The sequence below is a fragment of the Alligator mississippiensis genome, chromosome 8, assembly GCF_030867095.1.
Source record: "Alligator mississippiensis isolate rAllMis1 chromosome 8, rAllMis1, whole genome shotgun sequence".
Lineage (NCBI taxonomy): Eukaryota > Metazoa > Chordata > Crocodylia > Alligatoridae > Alligator > Alligator mississippiensis.
In genome coordinates, this window is record NC_081831.1 from 710,456 (window position 1) to 733,609 (window position 23,154).

The following is a 23,154-nucleotide window of genomic DNA, read 5'->3' on the forward strand; positions in this document are numbered from 1 at the left end:
ACTCTGAGTCAGGGAGTTGCAGCAACTGGGAGATCCAGTGGCTTCTTTGCTTGCCTGGTACCCAGCCTCGCCCCGCGGCAGGGGTCTGGCAGCCCCTTCCTGGCTCCAGTGCCAGGGATGGGACACGCACCCTAGCGTCATACTGCAGTGCAGGGCTGGGTGCAGGGCACCTGCTTCCCAGAGCGGGAGGATGCCGGGGCCACAGGGATGGCACCATGGTGCCAGGGGCAGCCTGAACCAGCACCAGCTTTTCAGGAAGGGCAGAGGCTCAGAGCAGGCTCTGTTCAACCCCAACCACACCTAGGACTGCAGCCGGCGTCAGGGCGTGTGGGAGCCGGGGGGCGGCCCTGTCCTTGCACAGCCCCAGGAGAGCTGCGGTTTGGAGCCCTGGTTTGCAGCAAGGGGCAGTGGCTGCTGCAATAGGGACCCTCCCGTGTGCCAGCACTGGGCACTGCCACGGCATCTGTAGGTGTCACCTCCTCTGGGTTGGGCAGCAGGAGAGATGCCCTGGGCCCCTGGTACCCGTGCTGAGCCCCATCCCATGCCCCATGCCTGGCTCCAGCCCCTTCCATGCTCACGGCCCCCCCCGGCAGGCAGCTGGCCGGGCCACGGATGGTCTGATGGGCGGCACGTGGCTGCCTCCCCCCTCGGGTGCTGCGCGCTGAAGGATCAGACGCTATGCAGGCAGAAGCTCCAGACAAGCTGGAGCCAAGGTGCCCGGGCAAGCTGCAGCCTCCCCTCCCTCCCGCGGGCACACAGGAGCTGGGCGAGGCGGGCAGAGGCCGAGCGCGGGGCTGGCGTTTATTTGCTGCAGGTCTCAGTGCGAGGGGACAAGGCCGCGGCCAAACCAAAAACAACAAAGTTCGGATGGGAATAAAAACCCTGCCGCCGCCGCCCCCGGGGCGGCCTCCGCGCATGTAGCACCGCCCGTACAAAATAATCTACAAGGAGGAAACTATACAGGAATATGTACACCTCTGATAAATAGACTAATACTGATGGGGCCTTGTGCCCAGTGCTGGGGCTGGGCGGCTGCCAGGGAGCCGGGCGCCCCAGGCCACGCAACGCGGGCCCCAGCCCCAACCCTGGTTCCAGTTTATCCCCTTGTTCCCAACACTGCCTTGTGCTAGCTGCAGAGTCCTGGCTGCCAGGACCCCCCACACCCAGAGCAAAGCCCCCCACCGCTGCCCAAAGAACCACCCCGGGTGCGGGGGAGCCGTGCGGAGCGTGCCCCTCTCCAGCCGCGCGCAGGATGCCTGCTGGGCACCGCTGCTGCCGCCCCTGCCAAGCACCAGCCCTCCCGTGAGTCCCCGGCCAGAGCATGCCCAGCTGCCCCCACGAGGCGTCCTGGAGCCCAGGGCGGTCATGCCCTCTACAACGAGGGCAGCCGCAGGCAGGCACCGCTCCCCCGGCTCCCGTAGTCGCCTGCTCGTCACCATCCAAAGTGCCCAGAACACAAGTGCTGTGACAAGCCCGGGGGGACTGTGGCCCTGGGGCACCGTGCAGCTGCCCCCCGCCTGGCAGAGGGCTCTCCCCCCCACACCGGTCCCCGAGAGCTGGCAGCGCCTCCGCCCCACAGTGGCAATGCGGGGCAGTGCCCGCTAGGCCGAACCCAGCATCTTCCTGGATCAGGCCCCACAGGGCAGAGCGAGCCAGGCAGAGCCCGCGGGCACTGCGAAGGGAAATCTCTCGCAGGGCTCCAGGGACAGAGCAAGGGGCTCCAGGGAGGCAGCCTGATGCCCAGGCCGGGCCTGGGAAGACGTGTCCTTGGGAGGAGGCAGCTGCAGGCTCAGCAGCCCAGTGCGGTCCAGTCCAATCCAGTCCAGTTTCGTGCAGAGCGCGGTGTCTCCACCGCCCCCACCGCTGCTCCCAGCCCCAGCAGGAAAGAAATTGCAAAAGCAGAAGCGAATCCCTGGGAAGGCAGCGGGGCCGCAGGAGAGGCCGCAGCGCCGGGTGTAGGTGCCTGTGGGCCAGGCCCGTCTGGCTGGGCTGCTAGTGTCTCTTGGTAGAGGACACTTTCTTCTTCCTCGCCGCCAGCATCTCGTAGAAAGGGTCCCTGCTGATCGCCGCCCTGGGACAGGGACAGGGAGAGGGAGCGTGACCGGAGAGCCGGGGGCTGTGGCAGGGGCGGCTCCTCCCCGGGGAAGGATGCCGAGGACCGGGACAGACTGGCACCCAGGAGACCTGCGTGCAGCCTGCCAGCCTGGGCACAGACCCCCGACCCCGCGCAGCCCTGGCCAGGGTACCTGGGCCAGACCCTGCCCTACCACGGGGTGGCCAAGAGGCACTCAGCATCGGAGGGCATCCTGCTGCTTCTGCAGCCCAGGCCCGTGGAAAGCAGACGAGGAGGAGGAGGAAGAGAAACCCCCGCCCAGGCCCAGCCCGGCCAGGGGACCCTCACTTGATGCACTTCATCCACTCCTCCTTCTCCTCGGGGGTGGGGGCCGAGATGCGGTACACCGTGTGGTTCCCCTCCACCACGCGTCCGTCCGCCTCCGTCTTGCAGGCCTTGATCACCTGGTCCTTGTTGTCCGGGATGTAGAGCTCGAAGCAGTTCTGGGCAGGGAGAAGCAGCGTCAGCCGGACACAGGGACCGGGGGTCCCGGGGCAGGGGGCGGCGCGGATGCCCCGGGACGTGCTGTGACCTGGGCTCGCGCTCTCCTCCCCTGCCTTCCCCTCGGGGCAGACCACGGCCAGGCCCTGCCGCCCGGCCCAGCGCTCCCTCCCTGCTCACGCACCGGCTTCTTGGAGTCCTCCACCTCCCGGATGCTCAGGTTCTCCAAGGGGATGATGCCCCGGGGCTCCTTGTCCTACAGGGCAATGCGGAGGGAAGGGGTCAGCTGCAGACTAGAGCTGTCCACAGAGGCCCATGCCCGCTCGCCCCCACAGCCCCAGCCCCAGCCCAGCCCAATCCCGACCACTTGTGGAAACCACGCTGGCCACGGCATGGGCTTCCCCCATGCAAAGATCCAGCGCCCCATGGCCCCCCGAAAACCCCTCTGCCCTGCTCCCAGCACAGCGTGGACAACCCTGCACAGCACGGGGCAGAGACCCCTGCTCCCCACGGCAGCAGCTGCCCCGTGGGGTTCGGGGCTGGGCAGCCTTGGGCTGCACCTGGCAACAGGCCCCGCAGGGCAGGGCGCTCACCGTGGTGTACTCGAAGTAGTACAAGCAGTTGTCGGTCAGGATGAACCAGCGGCGCTTCCACGTCTTTACCCTGCCACCTGCCAAGCAGACACGGGCGGTCGGCACGGGCACACGGGCAGGGCTGGGGCCCTGCCCAGGCGACGGCCACACGGAGCCGCTGACGGACACGCAGCACAAGACAAGCGCCTCGCGGAGCCACGGGGAAGCAGAGCAGCCAGCCCCAGCCCCAGCAGCAGGCAGTACGACGCCACGCCGGGCAGGCCACGAGCAGCAGCGAGAAGCAGGTCGATGGTGATGAGGGGAAGGAGGGGGCAGCGGGGCAGGAGCCAGGACGTGGAGGTGCCATTGGGAGCCTCTATCCCCGGAAAAGGCCAAGCCATGGCGTGGTGCAAATAGCAACGGGGCTGAGCCAGCCACTGCCTGCAGCGTGGCCTGCCTGCATCACAGCTTGGCCCCGGGGTGATACAAGGCACCTGGGGGGGACCCCGTTCCTAAGCCAGCGATCCTGGCCCCAAATGCAGGCCATGCCAGCCACGGGAGCTGGGCCATGAGCCTCTGCCGGCAGGCAGGACTGGTCCCACAGCGCAGCGAGGCAGGTCCTATCCCAGCTGGTGCCCTCGGGGCTGGGTCAGAGCCAGTGCCCCTGACCGGGAGAGACAGCCAGCCGGCACTGACGGGGCTGCTGCTGCCTGCCCGGGCTCAGCACGCCCCTGACAGTGCTGGGGCCACGGAGGGGACTTACCATGGGAACAGGCTCTGGGCAGAGGCCTGGTGCCCTTCATCCCACCCCACAGGCTCCCGCAGATGGACAGCGGCCCTGGCTCTGGTGCCCGCTGAACTCCAGTGCCCGACCAGCTGCTCGGAGCCGGCGCAAGGAGTGTCCCGTGTTCCCATGCCGGCAGCCCAAGAGACAACGAGGTGGCCGTGCCACGGGCTGGGAGCAGCCAGGGCACGGCTCCAAGCAGCTGAGACGCCGCAGGCCCAGCCTCCAGCAGCCATGGGGAGCCGGCCCCGGCCCCCAGGAGCGCGGGGTGTAGGTCTGGGAGCCCCTTGGGGCGCCGGGTGCTTCTGTGAACACGACAGGTGGACGGCTCCTGCCTGCCCAGGGAACTCGCCGGCTCCCCTCCAGCGGCACCGGGCCCCAGAAGCAGGCCAGGAGCCCTTCCCCCTGCACGCAGGGAGTGCAATCCTCAGCTGCGCTCACCCACAGCCTGGACCCCATGGTCTCGCTCCCAGGAGATGCACAGTTTGGGGGGTCCATGATCCCGGCCCCCGGGGCCACCAGGGCTGGGTCTCCAGGGCACCAGACAGACATGGGTGCAGCCTGTCCTCTCGCAAGCTGCAGGACAGGCCACGCTGCCCTTGCACTCGAAGGGGAGCTGGGTTGCAGGGGCAGAGACACTGGCAGGGCGCTGCGGAGCAAGGAGGTGCCAGGCTTCGCCCCCTCTGAGCCTCACGGCAGGGGGCTGGGAGAGGCTCGGCTACAAGGCATCCTGCAGGGCCCTGCATTAAGGGGGGACCCAGGCATGCCTCGGGTCATCAGGACCCGGGCTGCCACCCCCTACCCTCCGCCAGGACGCAGGGGCTGGTGAGGCAGAGCTCCCGGGGGACTGCATGGTCAGCGAGCAGTGGCAGCTAAGCAGCAGCAATGAGACCAAATCACCAGCCATTGAAAACAAAGAGGCAAGGGGCCCGGGGGCCAGGAGCGGAGCAGAGCGAGCGGGGCGGGAGCAGGAGCGGTACGTACCTCCTGGCGTTGGGGGCAAGGAAAGGCAGAGCCAAAATCACGGAAAACATACAAACGAGGGAGAAAACAAAATTAAAACAAAGAAACCCCCCGCGCCCCTTGCCTGGGTGCAGTGCCAGTCGGGAGGGGATGGGTGCTCGGGGAGGCTCGGCCCAACGGGAACCTGCTGCGCTTCTGCATGGACTGACCGGGGCAAGTCTGCTGCCTGCGGGCACCTTCCAGCCCAGCCACCCCCTGCCCTGCCCTGCCCTGCTGCCCCTCGGTGCTGCCTGGCTGCAGCCCTGCCCTGGGGCCAGCGGCCTGGGAGCAAGGCAGCCGGGGTGAGACAGCCTGAACCTGCATCTGGTGCTACCCACATGGGCAGGCAGGTGGGCGCTCTGCCGCTGAGTCTCCAGCTGGGAACGTGGCCTTGCCCTGCCCTCGCTGTGCCAGGGCTGCCGGGACACCCGCCCATCCCTCCTGGCCTCCCTGGCTCGGGCTAGGGGCACTCGTGGAGCTGCAAGGGGGCTGGCACCTGGGGAAGGCGAGAGCCCAGGGACAGCAGGAGCCCTCGGGAGACCTCTACGACCCCCCTACCCCCCCTCCAGGCAGGGAAAACAAAACTGCCAAAACTGCTGCTGGAACAAAAACCGAAAACCGCGGGAGCCAGGATGGGGCGGCACAGCGGGGCTGGGGCTGCGGGGATGCCATGCACGCCGCCTGCCGTGGAGCCGGGATGCGGGAGGTGATGATGCTGCGGGAGGGGAGATGCACGCAGCCTGAGGCAGTTCCCGGTCGCTTCTGGAGGGGCCTGAGCCAGGACGGCGCGACCTGCGGGGCCGGTGCTCGGCCCCAGGGACCCTCCGCCCACACCCCACCCAGCAGGACTGGAGGCAGAATCCCGGTTGCCACCATCCCACTTCGCTGGGGGCTGAGGATGGAGCCAGGCGCCAGCGGTTCTGCCTGTCCCCAGGGGCTGCACCTGCCCGGGGCTGGCCCAGAGCATCAACATGCCCGTGCCCACGCCCGCCCGTGCCCCCCAGCCACGTGGCAGTGCTCACCGAGCTTCAGCAGCCAGCCCTCGCGGTCGGGGTTGAAGAAGGTGTGGGTGAGATCATTGCCGTCGTCCTCGGGGATCTTGAAGGGCTCGTTCTTGATGCTCTCGTAGAGGTTCTGGCAGGGAGGGGAGCAGGTGGTGGCGGTCAGCCAGTGCCCGGGGAGGCCCACACTGCCCACCTACCCCATGCCCCATGCCCACCCTCACCCTGAGCAGCTCCTCGGGGAGATCACCCCCATCATTGATGCCGCGGTTCATGGCGATGAAGCGCTCGACTGTGGGCTTGTCCTTGACATTGGGGTTGTGCAGGCTGGTGTTCAGCATGATGATGGCGAAGGACAGGACATAGCAGGTGTCTGCAGGGCAGGGGCGAGAGGGGTCAGTGCCAGCCTGGGCAGGCGGGCAGGTGGAGGAGAGGGGACAGCCCCTTACCCGTGGACTGGAAGACGCCGGGGTTGCACTGGCAGTACCGCTGTGCGAACGCCTCCATCATCCGGTCGATCTTCTGCGCCTCCCCGGGCAGGCGGAAGCTCCACAGGAACTGCCTGCGGGACGCAGCAGGGTCAGGAACCCCGTCCCCCAGCACCGATACCCCACGCAGTGGCCAGACCCGCCCGGGGGGCGGGCAGGAGCCCTGGACACACGGGAGCCAGGCTCCACTCACCGCAGGGCCTGCACCAGGTTGAGGTCGGTGAACTCGTGCAGCTCCACGAAGGCGTGCAGCACCTGGATGTTGAACTCGTCCCTGCGGGGACGAAGCGCGGGGCAGGATGAGCAGCACGTCCACCCCACAGTCACCCCGACCTCCCACCCTGCGGGGTGGCTCCCTGCCTGCAGCCGCCCCTGCTAAGAGCAGCCAGGCCCTGCACCCGGGCACCCAAGGAGCAGGACTCCAGCACCCAGCAGCATTCCCCCAGTCCCTGCCGCTGAGGCGGACAGCCCAGCAGAGCCCCTGCCCGGCCGTACCTCTCCCCCAGGTAGTCCCCGATGGCGGTCTTGTTGAGCCCCTCTCCCTTGTACAGGAACTGGGCGATGTCCTCACACGTGTTCTTCAGCAGGTCGTTTTCGATGAGGAACTGAATGCCCTGCAAGGCAGGAGCGCTGGCCGTGATGCTGCCCACGGGCCCGGAGCTCCTGCTGGCTGGCCACAGCCAGCCGTGGGCACCCCTCCCTGCCCTGCGGCCGTACCTTTTTGGGGTCCATGTTGAACTTCTTTCTGCCCATTGCCACCTGTTTGTTCCTCTGCATGTTTTTCCTGCCGAAGACAAAGTCCGGGACTGAGCCCTTGGGAAGGCAGTGGTGCCCTAGGCCAGGGCGCCATCCATCCCTGTCCCTCAGCCTCTCCCCAGCTCCAGCCCTGAGCACGAGCCCAGAGACCCACAGCTCTGCCCTGCCCTGCCCTGAGGGAGGCTGCCGCAGCCGGAGCCCCGGGCCAGAGCAGAGCGGGGAGGCAGAGGGACCTCCATGCCCCCGAGGGGCTGGCGTGCCGGCAAGTTCCCAGCGCCTGCCTGGCCTCCCTAATCCCAGGCCGGCACCAGCGCAGAACAAACCCAGACAGTCGCCCAGGCCAGACGGGAGGGCCAGGGCTTGGAAAAACACAGACATGTGGAGCCGCGGATCAGCCGGGGGATCCCCTTAGGGCATTAGGGACCACAGACCTCCCGCTCCAAGGGCAACGGGGCTGCAGGCGTGCCCTGAGCTGCACCCAGCTGGGGCGAGGCATGCCGGCGGCAGACGCAGGCTGCCGGGAGCTCTCGGGGGCTGGACGCCAGGTCAACGCTGTCTTTGTCCCAGCCCCTGCCTGGCTGCTTGCCAGGGCCCTGGGGGGCTGCCCCCTCACACCCGTGGGCAGGCCTCACCTCTCTTCCGTGGAGCCGAGGTTTTCAATCTCGTTCGTCACTTCTGCTATCTCATCTTTCAGCCGCTGCAGGAGATGCACATGGAAAGGCTCAGGTGGGGGGTGTAGCGGGCGTGGGGTCCACCACCTGGCCCCCTCCCTCCAGCAGCTCAGAGGCCAGGAGCCCCGAGCCCCAGGGCAGGGGGCGGTGACCTGCCTCGAGCCTGCGACCAACCGGGCTGGTGCTAGGGCCCAGGCATCCCCGAGCCGGGGTGCAGCGTGGCCCCAACTCTGCTGGGAAACGGCCGGCCAGGCGGGATGGAGGGGACGGAGGCCAGAGCCAGCCTCCCGGCAGGGTTGGGGCTGCCCTGCCCTGCCTGCCCCACCCAGAGCCGAGCCCAGCAAGCACCTCCTCTGCCCGCCTGGCCGTCCCTGGGGCGGGAGCTGTGCTGCTCTGCTCCCACAGGAAGAGGCCGAGAAGTTAACGCAATTACCCTCTAATCCTTTTAGCTCACGCCGGGCATATGGCGGTAATTAGGCTCTGCTGCCAACAGGCCTGGGAGCCCGGTCCCCACCCAGAAACGGGGGGGAAGGGCTGCTGGGAGAGCTACCCCTGCCAGGGGCAGCCCCGCGCCCCTTTCTCGTGGGGCAACGGGACGCAGCACAGAGCGGGGCCTCACCCCCTGCAGAGCTGCTGTGGGGATTCGGGGTGCCGCGTCCAAGGCCGTGCCCGGAGGGGGCACTGCAGAGGCTGGAGGAGCTGGGAACAGCCAGGTGCCCCCAGCCTCCCACCCCATCCCCCTCTGCCCTGGGAGGGAGAAGTCCCATCACTGTCACCAGTTGCAGCGACCTGACAGGCCTGGGTGGGAGCGGGGAAGCCTGAGCGAGCCCCACGGTTAATTGGGCCCGGGGCCATTCCTCCCTCCCCCTGCAGCCCCCGGCCCCGAATGGGCACGAGCCGTTTGCCAGCTGATGTGCAGTGACATGCGCCCATCTCTCGCGCTGCAGCCCTTGCAACAGGGGCTGCCCGGAGGCTGCAGGGAGGCCGGGACACGGCATGGCTGGCGCAGAGCCTGTGGCATGCCAGGGCGCTCCGGGAACCACCAGCACCGTGCGCCCCCGCCAGCCCGTGGCTGGCACCCGAGCCCGGCAGCCCATGCCCCGTACCTGTATGTCAGCCAGCAGCTCCCGCTTGCGGCGACGGATGTTTTCCAGCTCCTGGCACTCCTCCGGGGTCAAGTCGCTGGGGACTGAGGGGAGAGGAGGAGGAGGAGGGTTAGGCCCGGGGCACTCGCCCCCCAGCACCCAGGGGACACAGCTGGGTCCAGCCCTGCCCTGGCCTGGTTCTGCCGTTCTCTCCCAAAGCCCTCCCTGGCACTGAGAGCGGGCACCGGGATGCAGAGCTCCTGGACGGCCCCACTTGCAGCACCCGAGACGCTGCTCCGGGGCCAGCTGGCACCTGCCCCCAGGGCTGCAGGAGCCAGCCCCCGGGAAGGAGGGGTCCCCCTGGCTTGCAGCTAGCCCCGTGCAGGGCCGTGGCCCGGTCCGAGCGTGGGGATGCCTGGCAAGGCCCGAGGAACGCGTGGAATGCCTGCGGCCACCGCACTGCACACTCGCCAACCGGCCGGAGGCTGGCAGAGCGCAGGTCTGCCTCCCTCCCTCCCAGCCGGACACTGCCAGCCCCGGACCGGGCACCGCCGAGCTGCCAGCTGGGCCCGTGACCAGGCACCCGCCAGAGCGGTGCAGAGGGCCAGGTGCCAATGCCCCACGGTGCCCGGCCCCGGGAGCCACGGCAGAAGGCAGAGTCCCCTCCCTGCCTGCGCCGCAGCCACGGGTGGAGGGGACGGAGCCCGCACCCAGGACACGGGCCGGTGGGGTGCGGGAGGAGCGCGGCGCAGCGCGGGGAGGGCGGCCAGCGGCTGCCACAACAAGGGCCCATTGTGCGGGCACCCGAACAGAGAAACCAAACAACAAGGGAAGCTGCTTTCGTTGCTCTGCAGTTTTTCACACGCGGGCAGGAGCCCGGCGCTGAGCCAGCCGCATCGCCTGCATACAAAGGAGGGGCTCTTAAAGGAGCCGGGACCCCCCTGGCACGCAGGTGGGCACCCACTGCACTGCCGCTCTCATGGGCAGCATGTTTGGGGTGCCCGGGGCAGGCTGCCAGCTCAGCGGTGCTCACCCCCCGTGCGGGCACCGCTGCCTGCCCCCCGCACCGGGCGGGGTGTGGGAGGGGTGCCATGCCCGGGCTGCACCGGACCCCTGCCCTTGCCTAGGGAAGGGCTCACGGCAGAGCCCGGCGGGAACAAGGCCCGAGCGGCGAGTACGGGTCTGCCCGCCCTGCGCCGCCTCAACCCGCACCCGGCCGGCCCGCGGAGATGCTGCCCGCGCGGCAGGTCCGGGGGTCCCATGCGCCCCTGCCCCGGGGCTCCCAGCCTGGCCCAGCTGCAAAGGCTGCCCCTGCCCTGCGGACCCCTTCCCGAGCACCCCGCAAGGTTTGCTGCCCACTCCCAACTACCCAGGTGGCCCAGTAAGTCTCAGCAAAGTCCGCCGCAGCCCACCACACCGGGACCTGCAGCCGCAGCCCCCTTGGCGCGCCGCGTTATCCCTTTACCCGAGTTACCGGGACCGTCCCAGCTGTCCCGCTCGCCTGCCGAGGGCCCGCAGGGCTCCCCGCGTCTTCTGCCCCCTTCGCATCACAGCCGCTTTGTCAACAGCTTTCGGAAAGTCCCAGCAAGGAGCAAGCGGGGCCTTTGCCCCCAGCCTGCGCCAGGCCCGCCCCGCCGGCCCAGTAGGAAGCAGGACGTTGTACCCTTCCCACCCAGTCTGAATGCCCGCAGGGCCCGAGCTGCTTGGGCCGACCCCCCGCTTCTCAGACCACTGTGCGCCCCAGTGAAACGCTGGAGGCTGGCCCACCGACCCGGGCCTCGCACACCCGTCTGCAGGACACCCTTCCTGGTCCCTGGGGATGGCCTAAATGAGTAAAAACACCAGTTCTGCAATGAACCTGACCCGCAGGTCTGACTTCCTCCTGCCTTCTTAAAACGACCTCGGGGGCTGCTCCCTGGAAGAGACCGTCTCTGTCCCCATCCGTTGCCGCTGCTTTCGGCAGCTCGGTCACAGCTCCCAGGTGCCACCGGCCCGGCTCAGCTGTGCAAACCAGCTCCTGCCTCCGCAAAGATTGATGCCCAGCATCCTTATTCCCCTGCCACTCTCTGGGTCCTGCCAGTCCAGCACACAAACCCCTGCTTCCGAGAAGGCATCGCTGTTCTCTGCTGCTCGCTCTTCCCGCTCCCTCCGAAGCGACCCCCTGTCCATCTCTCCTTTTACCTGCCGCAGCTCAGGACCCCCAAGGGCTGCACTCCTGTCCCGAGAGCCTGGACTGCAAATGCCGAGAGCCGCAGAGCACGGGCTGGGCAGCAACCTCCTATGCCATTCGGTCCGGTCTTCACCTTTGTGGGCACCGCTGATGCCATACAGCCCGGTCCCTACGGGGCATGCCCCATCTTGAGTCTGGCTGCATCATTGCCCTGCCACAGCCCAGACGTCTGGAAGCCCCTGGTCCGTGCACGGGCAGGCGACGTGCACGTGCTCTGGTGCCCACCCTGCTCCCTCCTGGGTGCTGTCTGTTGAGGATGGCAAGCACTTCCCTGGTCACCCCATGTCCTCCTCTGCACCCAGGCCAGCTGCACTCCTTTCTGGGACACAGCCGACAAGAACGACACGGTGCCCTCGAGGAGGTCTTATCGGTGCCTCATAAGCCAGCAGTGCCAGGTCCCTACCTCTGCGGAAACCACCTCTCCTAACGCAAACCTAGCAGGCCTTTGCCTCTCCCACGGCTGCATCACCGTTGTCCTACCACGAACCGGTGCTCCCAGGTGTCCCCTCCGCTCCCCAGCCCCTTGGCACGACCTCCCTGCACCTCTAAACTGCGTCCAGTTCTGTTTGTCTGGACCCCGAGGTCCCCCATCCCCCTGCACCGTCTCCCCAGCGTGGGGGCCTCTCCCTTGCGCCCTCAGCCAGGTCCAGGAGCACGCTTCTCCTTGTGCGGCTGAGCCCGTTAATCACGAGTGATCAGCCCGAGACCAAGCCATTAGCGCCCTCCCTGCAGCCCAGTCCATGGCGCCGGCTGCCCCCTCCCCGCAGCCAGCTCCTCGCCCATGTTGCAGACCTGCTGCCACCCCCTCCCAGGCGGCACTGTACCGAGGCCCAGAGAGGCGATGTTACCCTCCTGCCACGGCCCTGGCTCTCTTCGTAGCGACACGCTCGACCTGCAAGGGGCCCCACGCTGCATCCGCCCGCGCTGCATTTCCCTCTGCACCCCAGACTGCGCGTCCCTCTGAAAGGGGCTGCGACACTTCACGCACCGCTGAGGCCGGACTGCCTGGCCTCCACCTGCCCAGGTCTGCCCCGTGGCACAACACGGGGCTATGGCGGCTGCTCTCCGCCCCAGGTACCAGCCTGAGCTCCAAACTGCCCATTTGGAGGCTGCCAAGGAGCCCCTGCCTGGATTTACTCACAGCCAGCCCATGCCATTCGCTCCCACACCAGCGCTGTCCGCGGCCTTCTCCCCAGGCACCCCCAGCCCAGCCCTGCCGGTTCCTCTTTCATTTAGGGTCATGTCTGCCTCCGAGACGGTCACGGGTCCTTTGATGACCCCCAGCCTCCAGAGTCAGCACAGGCACTTCCTCAGTCTGGCGCAAGGGTCTCATGGACGAGCTTCCCCATCTACTGAAATCCCCCCCGCAAAGGTCATGGCATCTCGTTCCAACACAGTTCCCGGTACTGCTGCCCCCGCGCCCAGGCTTTCCCTGCAGCCGTGGGGCCCAGATGCGACCAAGGCTCTCCCTCCAGGGGAGCCAGGGCTGCCAGGGCCCAGCAATGGCATTCAGGGCAGGATTTGCACCCCCTCGCCTTCCTGCTGCACCTGGCTCAGGACCAAGCAGCAGCCAGCCCCCCATGACACCACCCTCGCCCGACAGCCAAGCAACTGCACCTCCAACCCACGCCCCAGCACCTCGGCCCGGCCTGCAGGCAGCTCCACCCTTACGAGTCGCCAGGACGGCTTGGCCCCGAGCGCCCCAGGGCACCCTCAGCAGTGCCAGGGCTGGCAGCTTCGCCCCACAAGCAGGACTGTCTAGGGAGGAGCCTCCTCACTGGTATTTGGCACCATGGGGAGAGCCAGGCTGCAGCCAGGACTCCTCCAGCATCAGACCTGCCCGGCTCCCAGCTAGCTCTGGCAGGTAGGCATGAGACTGCTGGCTAACACAGGCAACATCTCCCAGCACGCGTGGCCCTATCGCAGTCCCCCCAGGGGAAAGGCAGCGAGCAGCACCCTGGGCACCACCGGCTTCCTGACTGCTGAAACACCTCGGGTGCATCTACACACACGCTTTAATGCACATCAGCCTATTTTAATGTGTATTAATGCATCCTAAACTATGCGTTCTGCTTAACGTGCATTAAGATAGGCTAAGGCAGATTAAGCATCACTTTAAAAGCATGCTCTTTAGTTAATGTGCATTAAAACATCATTCTCCCGTTGTACTCGGCCTTGGTGAGGCCGCAGCTGGAGTACTGCGTCCAGTTTTGGGCTCCCCAATTCAAAAAGGATGTGGAGAAGCTTGAGAGAGTCCAGAGAAGAGCCACGCGCATGATCAGAGGTCAGGGAAGCAGACCCTACGACGATGGGCTGAGAGCCCTGGGGCTCAGGGGTGATCTGGTGGCCACCTATAAGTTTATCAGGGGTGTTCACCAGGATCTGGGGGAATGCCCGTTCACCAGAGCGCTCCAAGGGATGGCGAGATCGAATGGTCACAAACTCCTCCGTGACCATTTCAGGCTGGACATAAGGAAGATCTTCTTTACTGTCCGAGCCCCCAAGGTCTGGAATAGCCTGCCACCGGAGGTGGTTCAAGCGCCCACTTTGAACGCCTTCAAGAGACATTTGGATGCTTATCTTGCTGGGATCCTATGACCCCAGCTGACTTCCTGCCCCTGGGGCACGGGCTGGACTCGATGATCTTCTGAGGTCCCTTCCAGCCCAAATGTCTATGAATCTATGTCTATGAAGACAGGCTAATGCACATTTTCCTAGTAACTCATAAATTATGGAGGGACTAGATTGAATGTGCATTAACGCACATGTAGATGTGCCCTGGACTCAGCAGCAGAGTGGAGGACACTGCCCAGATGCAGCCCAAGCCCAAGGGGAGCCAGGCCACCAGGTCACCCCCAACACCCCACAGGAGAAACACCCAGGCTAGGGAACAAGCTGGCAGGAAGGGAGGGGATTGCTGGAGACAGGCAGCCCCAAAGCCCCAGAGCTGGGCAGCCTGGAGGTCTTCTCCCACCCCTGGGGCATGGGGCAGACCAGCGAGGGGCCTGCTGCCACAGCAGAGAGTCAGCAGCAGCACAGCCGTGATGAGACACAGGAGCAGGAGCTGTGCCACCCCCTCCTCTTGCAGCAACTGATGCACCAAGAGTGACCCTGGGCTCGTGACAGGGACGTCAGCACTGGGAAAGGGGAAGGGAAACCGCAGACGGGGTGGTTTTCCCTGGTGAGGAGCAATAGGACCTTTAACCCCTTCCTGGGAGCCTCCCCGCTGGCACAACCTCCCTGCAGCGATGCCTGCTCGTGGGCACCGACACCCTGCGGTGCCTGCACCCCCAGAGACGCCACACCAGAAGCCTGAGACCATTCCAGTCTCGCACCAAAGCAGACACAGGGCATGGCTGTAGCAGCTGCACTGCATTGCCAGGGCATCCCCCGGCGCTGTCCTGCCCCCCACAACGCACCCAGGGCAAAGCCCAGTTATGCCCCCCCGATCAAATGCCTGGGGCTGAGCAGGATGCTTACCCCAGTCTGCGACAGTGGCGACCAGACGGGGACCCAGGAGTCCTAGCTGCCCCCAGGCAAGAAGCCTGGCCACACAGCTCTGCTCCCAGCAGCCCTCGAGGCCTCAGGGAAGTCCCGGTGCTGCTCTGGGACAGGTGGGGATTTCACTGTCGTGAAATCCCGTGGTCGAGGGGTGGGCCTCCCACCCCTGCTCCACACCAAGCCCTGGCTGCAGGGCGCTCAGCAGGCTCCGGCTGGGAGGAGGAGGGTGGACCGGGCATGGGGGCAGCGCTGAGGGGCAGGAGGGCACTTCACAGGTCTGGCACCAGAGCACCTGTGTGGGGCCTGGCTGTGCAGCCCACGTGCCAGAGCCCCCAAGTCGTGCCCGGCTGCACGCTCCCCAAAGCCAGGGAGAGCAGCCTGCTTCTCCCCAGGCCCAAGCAGCAGAGGCTGAGCCAGGTGGGCAAGTGAGCCCAGACCTGCACCCAGGGGTGCCCGTGGACCAGGGAGAAGGGGGCAGGACAGCCCCGGGCTCCGAGGACACGGGTCTAGCTCCACGCGGCTGCCACGACTGCCTTCTGATGAGCGCACTGAGGCTTGCAGCCATCTCGCCCCGCGCAGACACACCCCGCCGGGGCAGGAGCCAGGCAGGAACAGGCCCCAGGGTGGGCGAAGGGGTTGGGCATGCACAAACCCTGCCAGTGGCTTGGGGGGGGAAGCACTGACCGGGCCCTGGGGCTTCCCCGTCCCTGACTGGGAGCCCAGGGACAAGCAGCAGCATGCAGGCGTGCCAGCCTGGACCCAGACACATGCCCGGGCAGGGATGCAGGCACCTCGGTGTTGTACTAGGGATCAGTGCCCAGCTCCGGCGCCTGCTGGCAGGGCACAAGCAGAAGCCCTGGGAGACGGGGACCCCCAGAGCCCCCAGCATCGCAGGGCACACTGAAGCTGCTGGGGGGGGGGGGGGGGGGAGCTGTGAGCTTCTTGGGATGGCAGTGCCAGCTCCAACAAGCACAAACCCGAAGCCGCTCCTGCCCCAGGCCCACCCCGGCTGCCCCGCCATGCTGCCCTCTGCCCCAGGCCCAGCTCACCGCTTCCCTGCTCCATGCTAAGCACCATCCTGGCCGGCGCTCCCAGGGCGTCCCAGGTGTGGGGGGACGGAAGTGGGGCCCCCGCGGTTCCAGCCGCTTCCTGGAGTGACTCACGGCCGCTGAGCCAATGAGCCACCCGTCGGGATGGGCGTCATCCTGGCTTCCCCGAGCTCCTGGCCAACACCCTGTTCCTGCCCCGACAGGGCCCGGAGCTCATGCACCATTAACCCCTCTGCTCCCACCCCCACCCAGCCGGCTCCCCGGCAGCCCCAGGACACGCGCCCCCACGGAGCCAGGAATGGCTCCAGCCCCAGGGGCAGTGCAGGGTGGGCTTGGAGGGAAGAGGGAACACCTGGGAGAGCTGGGCGGCTGGGCAGGGACCCCGTGCTCTGGCCACGGCCTCTGCCCTGCCCCCCACCTCCCTGCAGGCCTGGCCAAGCCTGGGGGATCCCCCAGCCTAGCACCCTGGCCTGACTCCAGGGGGACGGTCCTGAGCCCAGGGGCTGGGGAAGTGGAGGGGGCTGGTTTCATCACGTCAGAGCCAGGTGGGAAGCCCAGTCTGAGCCTGGCTGGAAGGAGCTAGTGAAACACGCTCCAGAGATCCCGGGTGGTGGCCGTGCCCCATGGCAGAGGCAGGTGCAGCCCACGCCGCAGGTGGGCATGCGAGGGGGACAAGCGCCAACCGGCGGGGCCCCCCAGCCCCAAGCCCAGGCACGAGGCAGTTAACCGGCGCTAGCCCTGGGCCCAGGCCGCTGGCCCCGCCTGCTCTTCCTTCCTCCCTGCAACACAGCACTTTGCTGGCACAGGGGCCCCGCTGCGGCACATGGCAGCCCAGGCACAGCCCTGCCCCGAGTCCCCATTGCCGGCACCAACCACACACCTGCCCTGTGGCTCGCCAGCCCTGTCCCTGCCCCTGTCCCGGGTGGTTCTCCATCCCCAGGGCCAGCTGAGCCATCGATCCCACGATCGACCTGCAGGCGCCGGCTGTGCCCTCCTGCCCACAGGCACCAAGGGGCATGGCGCAGGCCGGGTCCCATGCCCAGACACAGGCCGTCTCTGCTCCCTCTCAGGGCCCAGGCCCCTCCTGGAGCACAAGGACAGCTATTTGATGCCTCGACCAGGCTCCCCCCCTGCACCATGGCTCCAAGTGCTGCCAAGCGCCCAGCCCAGGGTCTCTCGGGCTCATGGACCCCCAGGCCTCTGGCTGCTGGCAGAGGCAGCGCATCACAGGCCTGGGGTCCCCGGGCACCAGCCCAGAGCCCCAGCCCACTGCCCCCTCTCACCCTTGCTCCACGTCAGCAACTAGGCTCAGGGCAGCCTGGCAGGGAGGGTGAGCCGCAGCTCTGGGGCAGCACAGATGTGTGGGAGCTACGGGAGGGTCTGGCTCTCCCTGGCAGGTGGTAAAAGCCAAAGGCTCAACCTGGCTTGTGACAACCCCGAGCCAGGATGGCATCCCTGCCCCTGCTAGACACACAGGGCCCCCCGGACACTTCCCCCAGCTCAAGCAATGCCTGCTGTTGAGGCTGGAGAAGCAGAGGCTTCAGAGAAGGGCTAAGGGGACCAGGGCTGGAGCAAGCCTACCAGGGCTTCATGGCATGCTCCCCCCTTCCTGGTACCATTAATGACCTCTACTCTCCTGGAAAACAAAGACCCTCTCAAGGAAGCAGTGGGGACAACCCTGTCCTGGCTGGCAGGCAGCCCCCACCCTGCAGCTAGAGGCCACCAAACTCTTATCCTCACACACTGCATAGCATGCGTCTGGCTTTGCACAACAGGGCTGGTGCATGGGCCCTGCTGCAAGGCGCAGGGGCTGGGGACCCTTGAGCATCTGCAGGCATGAGGGCAGGGAAGGGCCCTGGCCATGCACGGTACCAGGCAGTGCCGCAGTCCCCAGCCCCAACAGCTGGGCCCAGCACCTGCTCAGAGGCATGCACCGCTCCTGACTTCTTCTGGCCCCACCTCGGCACTATGGGGACCAGACACCACATCCTGTTTTCACTGCACCGCTTGCACACCCCAGGCTTGCGTCAGCACCGTCCTTCCCGCCGGCAGCCCCACGGGGCCAGCACATGCCTGCCATGGGGCAACTTCCAGGACAGCCAGGCTCTGCCCAGGCCCCATGCCGCCAGGCTGCTCAGCCCTATCCCCACCAGAGCCGTCTCCAAGACACATTCGGGCACAGCTCCTGGGCCCTCGCAAGCCAGAAGCCCCTTCTGCCTGGCTGCTGGGCTGGAACAGCAGCCCTGGAGCATGCAGCCCTGCCAGCCTGGGTGCTAGAGCCCCTCGGCACCGTGCGCCAAGTGTGGGACGTGCCCAGCCGACCGCCCCCACAGCGCCACACTGCACCTACCTGCCTTGGCTGTCACCGAGGGGCAGAGGAAGGCCTGGAAGCTTGAGGCACAGAGCTCACTGACTGTCCCCATGCCGCAGGCCCCGGCGTGGCGACCCCGGCACCTCCGGAGCCAGTTGGGAGCCGCACGGGAGGCCCCGGCGGTGCCCAGGACGGGGATGGGGAGCTGTCTCCCCACCCTGGCAGCGGGAGGGAGACAGGGACGCAGACAGAGTCTCCCCAATCTGGCTGGAGCAGAAGGAGCGAAGCGCCGGCAGCTGGAAGCTCCCCGCTGGAGGAGCCCACGCACGCGCCCAGCCAATCCCGGCTCCCTGCCGGGCGCTTGCCAGGGCCCCGATCCACCCGGCTGGGAGCCTCCAGGCAGCAGCCCCTCCAGGCCCCGCGTCCTGCCCTGCCGGCCCGTGCACCCCGGGGCGGAGGGGCGGGGGGGTGCTTGCAGCCGGGTATTTTTAGATCCGGCTTATCCTTCAGTACCGGCGCTTCCAGCATCCAGGGAGCCGACAGTTGCATAGCAACCGCGCTGCAGAAAAGGAAGGTGCAGAAACGACACCGCCGAGGGAGGGAGGGAGGGAGGGAGGGAAGTGGGGCTGGGGGGCCAGCGCACCCTCGCCGGCTCCGCCAGCCTCAGGGGAGGGGGCACGAGCAGCCCCCAGGGACCTGGCATGCCCGGGGCAGGGTCTGCTGGGCACAGCCCGGCTCTGCAGCTTTACAGGGGGATGCTGTGCGGGTCCTCGCCCAGCCTGCTGCTCCCCAGGGAAGCAGGGGGGTGCCTTGGGGCATGCCCCATCTGCCCTGGGGATGCTCAGCATGGCTGGAGGGCCTGGGGCTCTGGCTGGAGAGCCAGGCGGGTGCCCAGGCACGGACCTGGGCTGCACCCCTGCCCACCCAGGCTCCCCCTACCCCTAGGTGCAGACGACATCTCCCTCCCAAAATGGGTCCTCGCTGAGCTGAGTCCTGGCCCCAGAGCTGGACGTGGCCTGTGCCCCAGAGCCGAGGCAGGGGCCACTCACCTGGTCACCGACTGCCTGCTGCAGCCGCTGGAGCACACGAGACACAAACCCCAGCATGCCAGGCAGGAGCATGGCCAGGAGCACCAGCTGCAGGCGCCCCCGGGCACGGGCCTTGACCCAGGACTGGCCGGAGGGCTGCAGGGCACTGTCCAACCGCTGCAACTGGCCAGCAGATTGCTTTTTCTGGGCTGCTGCCGCCGGCTCGCAGGCTGAAGGGAAGGCTGAGCATGTCATGCTGAGCTCCGGCATGTGGGCAACGAGCTGCCTCCTGGCTCGGGGCCCTGTCTGCCCTCCCCACACCCTCGGGCCTGCAGAGCTTGAGAGGGTAAAGCACAGAGCTCCAGGGACCCTGATGCCAGCCCCACACCCCATCCACTCTGCCCTGGCCAGCCGAGGACCCCAGCAACGCCAACGGGTTGGCAGGAATAGCAGCTCCCAGACGGGGACAGCCCCAGCCCTCCCTCGGCAATGGGTGGATGCTCACATGACCCTGCTCCTGGGAGTGACGATGCCAGCTGGAATAGGCAGAGAGCGGGCTTCCCCGCTGCCCCCGCACCTAGCTAAACCCCGCAGGAGCAAGGTCCGGGGCTCCATGCTGCTCCGTTGCAGCCAATGCACCCCCTGCATCCCTGTGCTGCCCGTTACACACTCTCATCCCTCCTGCAGCCAAGGCCTGGGGGACGCAGAGCTGGCCAGGGCCTCAGAGCATCTGCTGGGCCACCCCTGCCACGGCAGCAGGAGAGAGGGTGTCTGGTGCCTGGAGAAGAGGAGGAGAAGATGGCAAGCTGCCCCCTGCCTGGGAACAGCTGGGAGCACCTGCCAGGCTCAAACTGCCCCTGGGCTGAGGGTCTTGGGCCTCCAAGCTGCAGGAGGGCACCAAGGAGGGACATGAGCTCCACACAGCCCTGTCCCGGCAGCACAAGGAGCAGGCAGCGTTGGAGGTGGCAGGTGTGCTACCTGCGGGGCACCCTCAGGTGCAGGAAGCTGCGGGCACGGGGCCGGGAGTCCCAGCACCGCCAAAGCGTGCAGGCCTGCACTTGAGCACTTGCCTGCCTTGCTGGAACCAGCTGAAGAGGGACACCCGGGCAGGCTGTGCTTCAGCCTGGTCATCGTGCACGACCAGGTCCTGGCATCAAGTCCCTTGTATGGCCTCAGCCTCAGCGTGGGGTCACCCAGGCCCGGGAAGCTGGGGGCCTCCTGGCACGGCTGCAGCCCCTGCGGGTGCTGCTGGAGCAGGGCTCATGGCCGCCAGCTGCACAGCAGCAGGGGGAGACCCCAGGGCCTGCAGCCCCCTCCCCTGCCCAGGGGAAGCAGGGCCAGACCTGCCTGCTCTGCCTGGGCTTCCCCGTGCCTGCAGCACCAGGCCCTCCCCTCTTCCCGAGACCCTAATCCCCGCTGTAATCCTGCAGGATCAGGGCTGCCTGCGCTCTGCTCTGTGGCACCAACCCCCACCCGGCACCCCCAGGCCGAGGGAAGGGGCACGGGGCCAGACCTGAGCTCTGCCCGTTAGTCAGACTGACCCTACGAGGCGACCAGGTGCCGGTCCCATGCCAGCCCCAGCCCAGCCAGCACAGCAGCCCCAGACTGGCCCCCGCATGAGTGCCCAGGCAGAGGGCATCTCCGAGCCCCCCCAGATCAGTGGGTCAGGAGCGGCTGTGAGAAGAGGGCTGCCACCCTTCCCAGTAGCAGGTGCGGGGAAGGAGGAGCACACGTCCCTGCCACCAGGCCTGACCCAGGGATTTGCTCTGTGCCGCGGCAGATGGCTGGGAAGGTCAAAACCCGCCAGTACAGCCAGGCAGGAGCTACAGCATCAGCAAAACCCCCACCCGTGGCACCAGCAGGGACCCTGCGTGCCCACCCGCACCCTGTCCTGCCCCAGGACAGACCGAGTCCAGGGGGGTCTGCTCCGAGGAGCCAGAAACTGATTTGCAAGCACATGTGCCGAGGTGAGCCTGGCCCGGCTTCCGGCTGCGCAGGGGCCTGCCGCAAGAAAAGCCCGCGGCCACTCTCTGGCGAACGGCTGCTTTCAACGACGCCCGTGTGGGGGGCCCCTGGCCGCACAGGCACACCCTGGGGAAGCCTCGTGCTGCATCAGTGAGCACACCTCCCCCGAAACACAGCCAGCTCTGGGTGGGACGCAACAGCCACCTCGCCGTGCACTGCACCACACTTTTAAACAGGAAGGGCAGGCGCACGCTGGCCTGGCGGTGTGGGAGCCCTTGGCAGGGCACAGCCCCACTAGCATCTATCTGCAGGGCCCCAGCAGAGGCGGCGAGCTGAGCACCAGGCCTCAGCTTTGCCTCTCACCGTGCTCAGCCTGACAGCACCGGCGGTGCGGCCCCTGCGCCCACGGCACCCAAGCATCTCCCACGAGAGGAGCTGCTCCAGAGGCGCCGGCCCCAGGCAGCGAGCAGTGCAGCTCCGCTGCCCCCGGGACGGGCTGGGTCATAGTGCCAGGGGGGGCTGGGGCTTGGAGGCCACCAGCCACAGCATGCGCTGGCCCACAGCTTTGAGCAAACGACGTTACGGAGGAGCCCGGCTCCAGCCTGGGCAGCTCACAGAAGCCTGGTGAAGGTCACATGTGGCAAATGCAAAGCACACGGGACACCATGGCGGGGCTGGCAACATGGGGCAACAGTGCCCGCAGACATCCAGGAAGAGGGCAGCGCAGGGAGGGGAGGTCTGACGGCAGCCACCCCCGCACCTCCCCTGTTTCCCAACTTGTTGGTCAGGGAAGGGGAAGCTCCACATCCCCGGGGGCCACGGGCCCTGTCCCCACGTCAACCGGCGTCAGGGCTGGCAGTGCCCCGTCACCCTGGGGAAGAGGAATCGAGAGGAGGCACACGACTGCGCTGGGGCCCGGCGTGGGGCTAGGTGTGGGAGCAGCTGCAGAGGATGTGGGATCTGTTTCGTGAGGGCGAGCCGCCCCCTGCTCCGATGCAGATCAGCCCCGGCGCGGCGCGGCGCAGAGGGCGCGCGGCTGCGCAGGCTGCTCCCTGGGGACGCGGCTTGAAGCGTCAGCAGAAAAACCGAGTCAGAGGCGGCCTCGTCTCGGCCCCATCCCCCAGCCCTGCCGGGGGCTCCAAGGGACCTGCCATGCCACCTCCCTGGAGGGCCACGGCCTGGGATGCGTGGCAGCCTCCCCTCTCGGCTCACCCCTGGCCTGGCCACGTGCAGCCCTGCAGCAGCCACGGCCCTTCCAGTTGCCCACCCCAGGCACCCCGTGGGCCCCGCGGGCACTGGAACCCAGCGCCCCCGATCCCATCCCAGGGGCCTCGGCGGTGCCCCACGAGGACGAGCCCCGGAGCCCAGGCACGGCTGCCACGGCCGGGCGGGCTCCCGCGCCTGCAAACACGGGCCCCGAACAGGTGCTCGGCCCTGGCGCGGGGGGCTGCACGCACCCGGGGCCGCAGGGAGAGGCGGAAAGGCCGGGCAGGGGCAGGGGCAGCCGGGTCCCGCTCCCCTGGCACGGAGCGGGGCGGGGCGGGGCGGGGCGGCTCTGCCAGCCCCAGGCGCCCGGAACCAGACGTCTCCGTGGGGTGCCCGGGCTGGGCAGTGCCGCCCCCGGGGCCCGCCGGGTGCGGGCGCGGGCGCGGGGCAGCGGGCGGCTCTGCCGGGGGCACGGCGCGGCGCGGCGCGGCGCGGCGCGGGGCAGCCGGCTCCAGGGCCGGTCGGGGCGCCCCTTTGTGCGGGGCTGGAGGGACCCGGGACCCGCACTCACCGTAGGCGCCGTCCTCCTCCATGGCGGCGCGGTGCGGCGCGGGGCGCGGTGCGGCGCGGTCCCGCCGGTGCCGAGCTCGGGGCCGGGGCGGGTCGAGCCGGCACCTCCCGCACGGCGGGCGGGGCTGAAGCCGGGCTCGGCGGGGCCATGGGGCTGCACGTGATGCCGGAGCGGGAGTGGGAGGTGCCTGCGGCCGGGCGCGGGGTGCCGCGGGGCAGGGGGAGGTTCATCTGCACACTCAGCGCCTTGCACCAAGTTTCACTTGTGCACGCACAAGAGCACGGGGGGGGGGCGCGCTTCCCTTCCCCGCCCCGCCCCGCCCCGCCTGGCACGGGGCAGCCCCGTCCGCGCCGCGCGGGGAGGACGAGCCTGGCGGGGCC

The 23,154-nt window shown here is 68.0% G+C and overlaps 1 protein-coding gene across 3 annotated transcripts; it reads right to left on the minus strand.

Annotated features, from left to right (window-relative positions):
* Nucleotides 1-774: 774 nt before the first annotated feature.
* Nucleotides 775-22,883, minus strand: CYTH1 (cytohesin 1). Of its 3 annotated transcripts, none has more exons than XM_059731936.1 (13): nt 22,775-22,883; nt 8,935-9,017; nt 7,790-7,854; nt 7,119-7,185; nt 6,897-7,015; nt 6,595-6,675; nt 6,363-6,475; nt 6,138-6,286; nt 5,935-6,046; nt 3,148-3,224; nt 2,739-2,810; nt 2,402-2,556; nt 775-2,071 (listed from the first exon to the last, which is right to left on the minus strand). In XM_059731936.1, the coding sequence occupies exons 1-13, from the start codon at nt 22,794-22,796 to the stop codon at nt 1,993-1,995; spliced, it is 1,194 nt and encodes a 397-aa protein (XP_059587919.1). In that variant the 5' UTR covers nt 22,797-22,883; the 3' UTR covers nt 775-1,992. The 3 variants fall into 3 exon arrangements, with proteins under 3 accessions (XP_059587919.1, XP_059587918.1, XP_059587917.1); XM_059731935.1 differs by lacking the exon at nt 22,775-22,883 and adding an exon at nt 15,694-15,795; XM_059731934.1 differs by lacking the exon at nt 22,775-22,883 and adding an exon at nt 12,285-12,304.
* Between the last annotated feature and the right edge of the window lie 271 nt (nt 22,884-23,154).

What these genes read in the sequence shown, in the direction of transcription:
- CYTH1 (XM_059731935.1), bottom strand. Translation starts at nt 15,721, where the DNA reads ATGGTGCTTAGCATGGAGCAGGGAAGCG. An exon ending in TAGCATGGAGCAGGGAAGCG is followed by an intron (nt 9,018 to 15,693) that starts GTGAGCTGGGCC and finishes CTCTCCCCTCAG; the next exon opens with TCCCCAGCGACTTGACCCCG. An exon ending in ACTACTTCGAGTACACCACG is followed by an intron (nt 2,811 to 3,147) that starts GTGAGCGCCCTG and finishes ATTGCCCTGTAG; the next exon opens with GACAAGGAGCCCCGGGGCAT.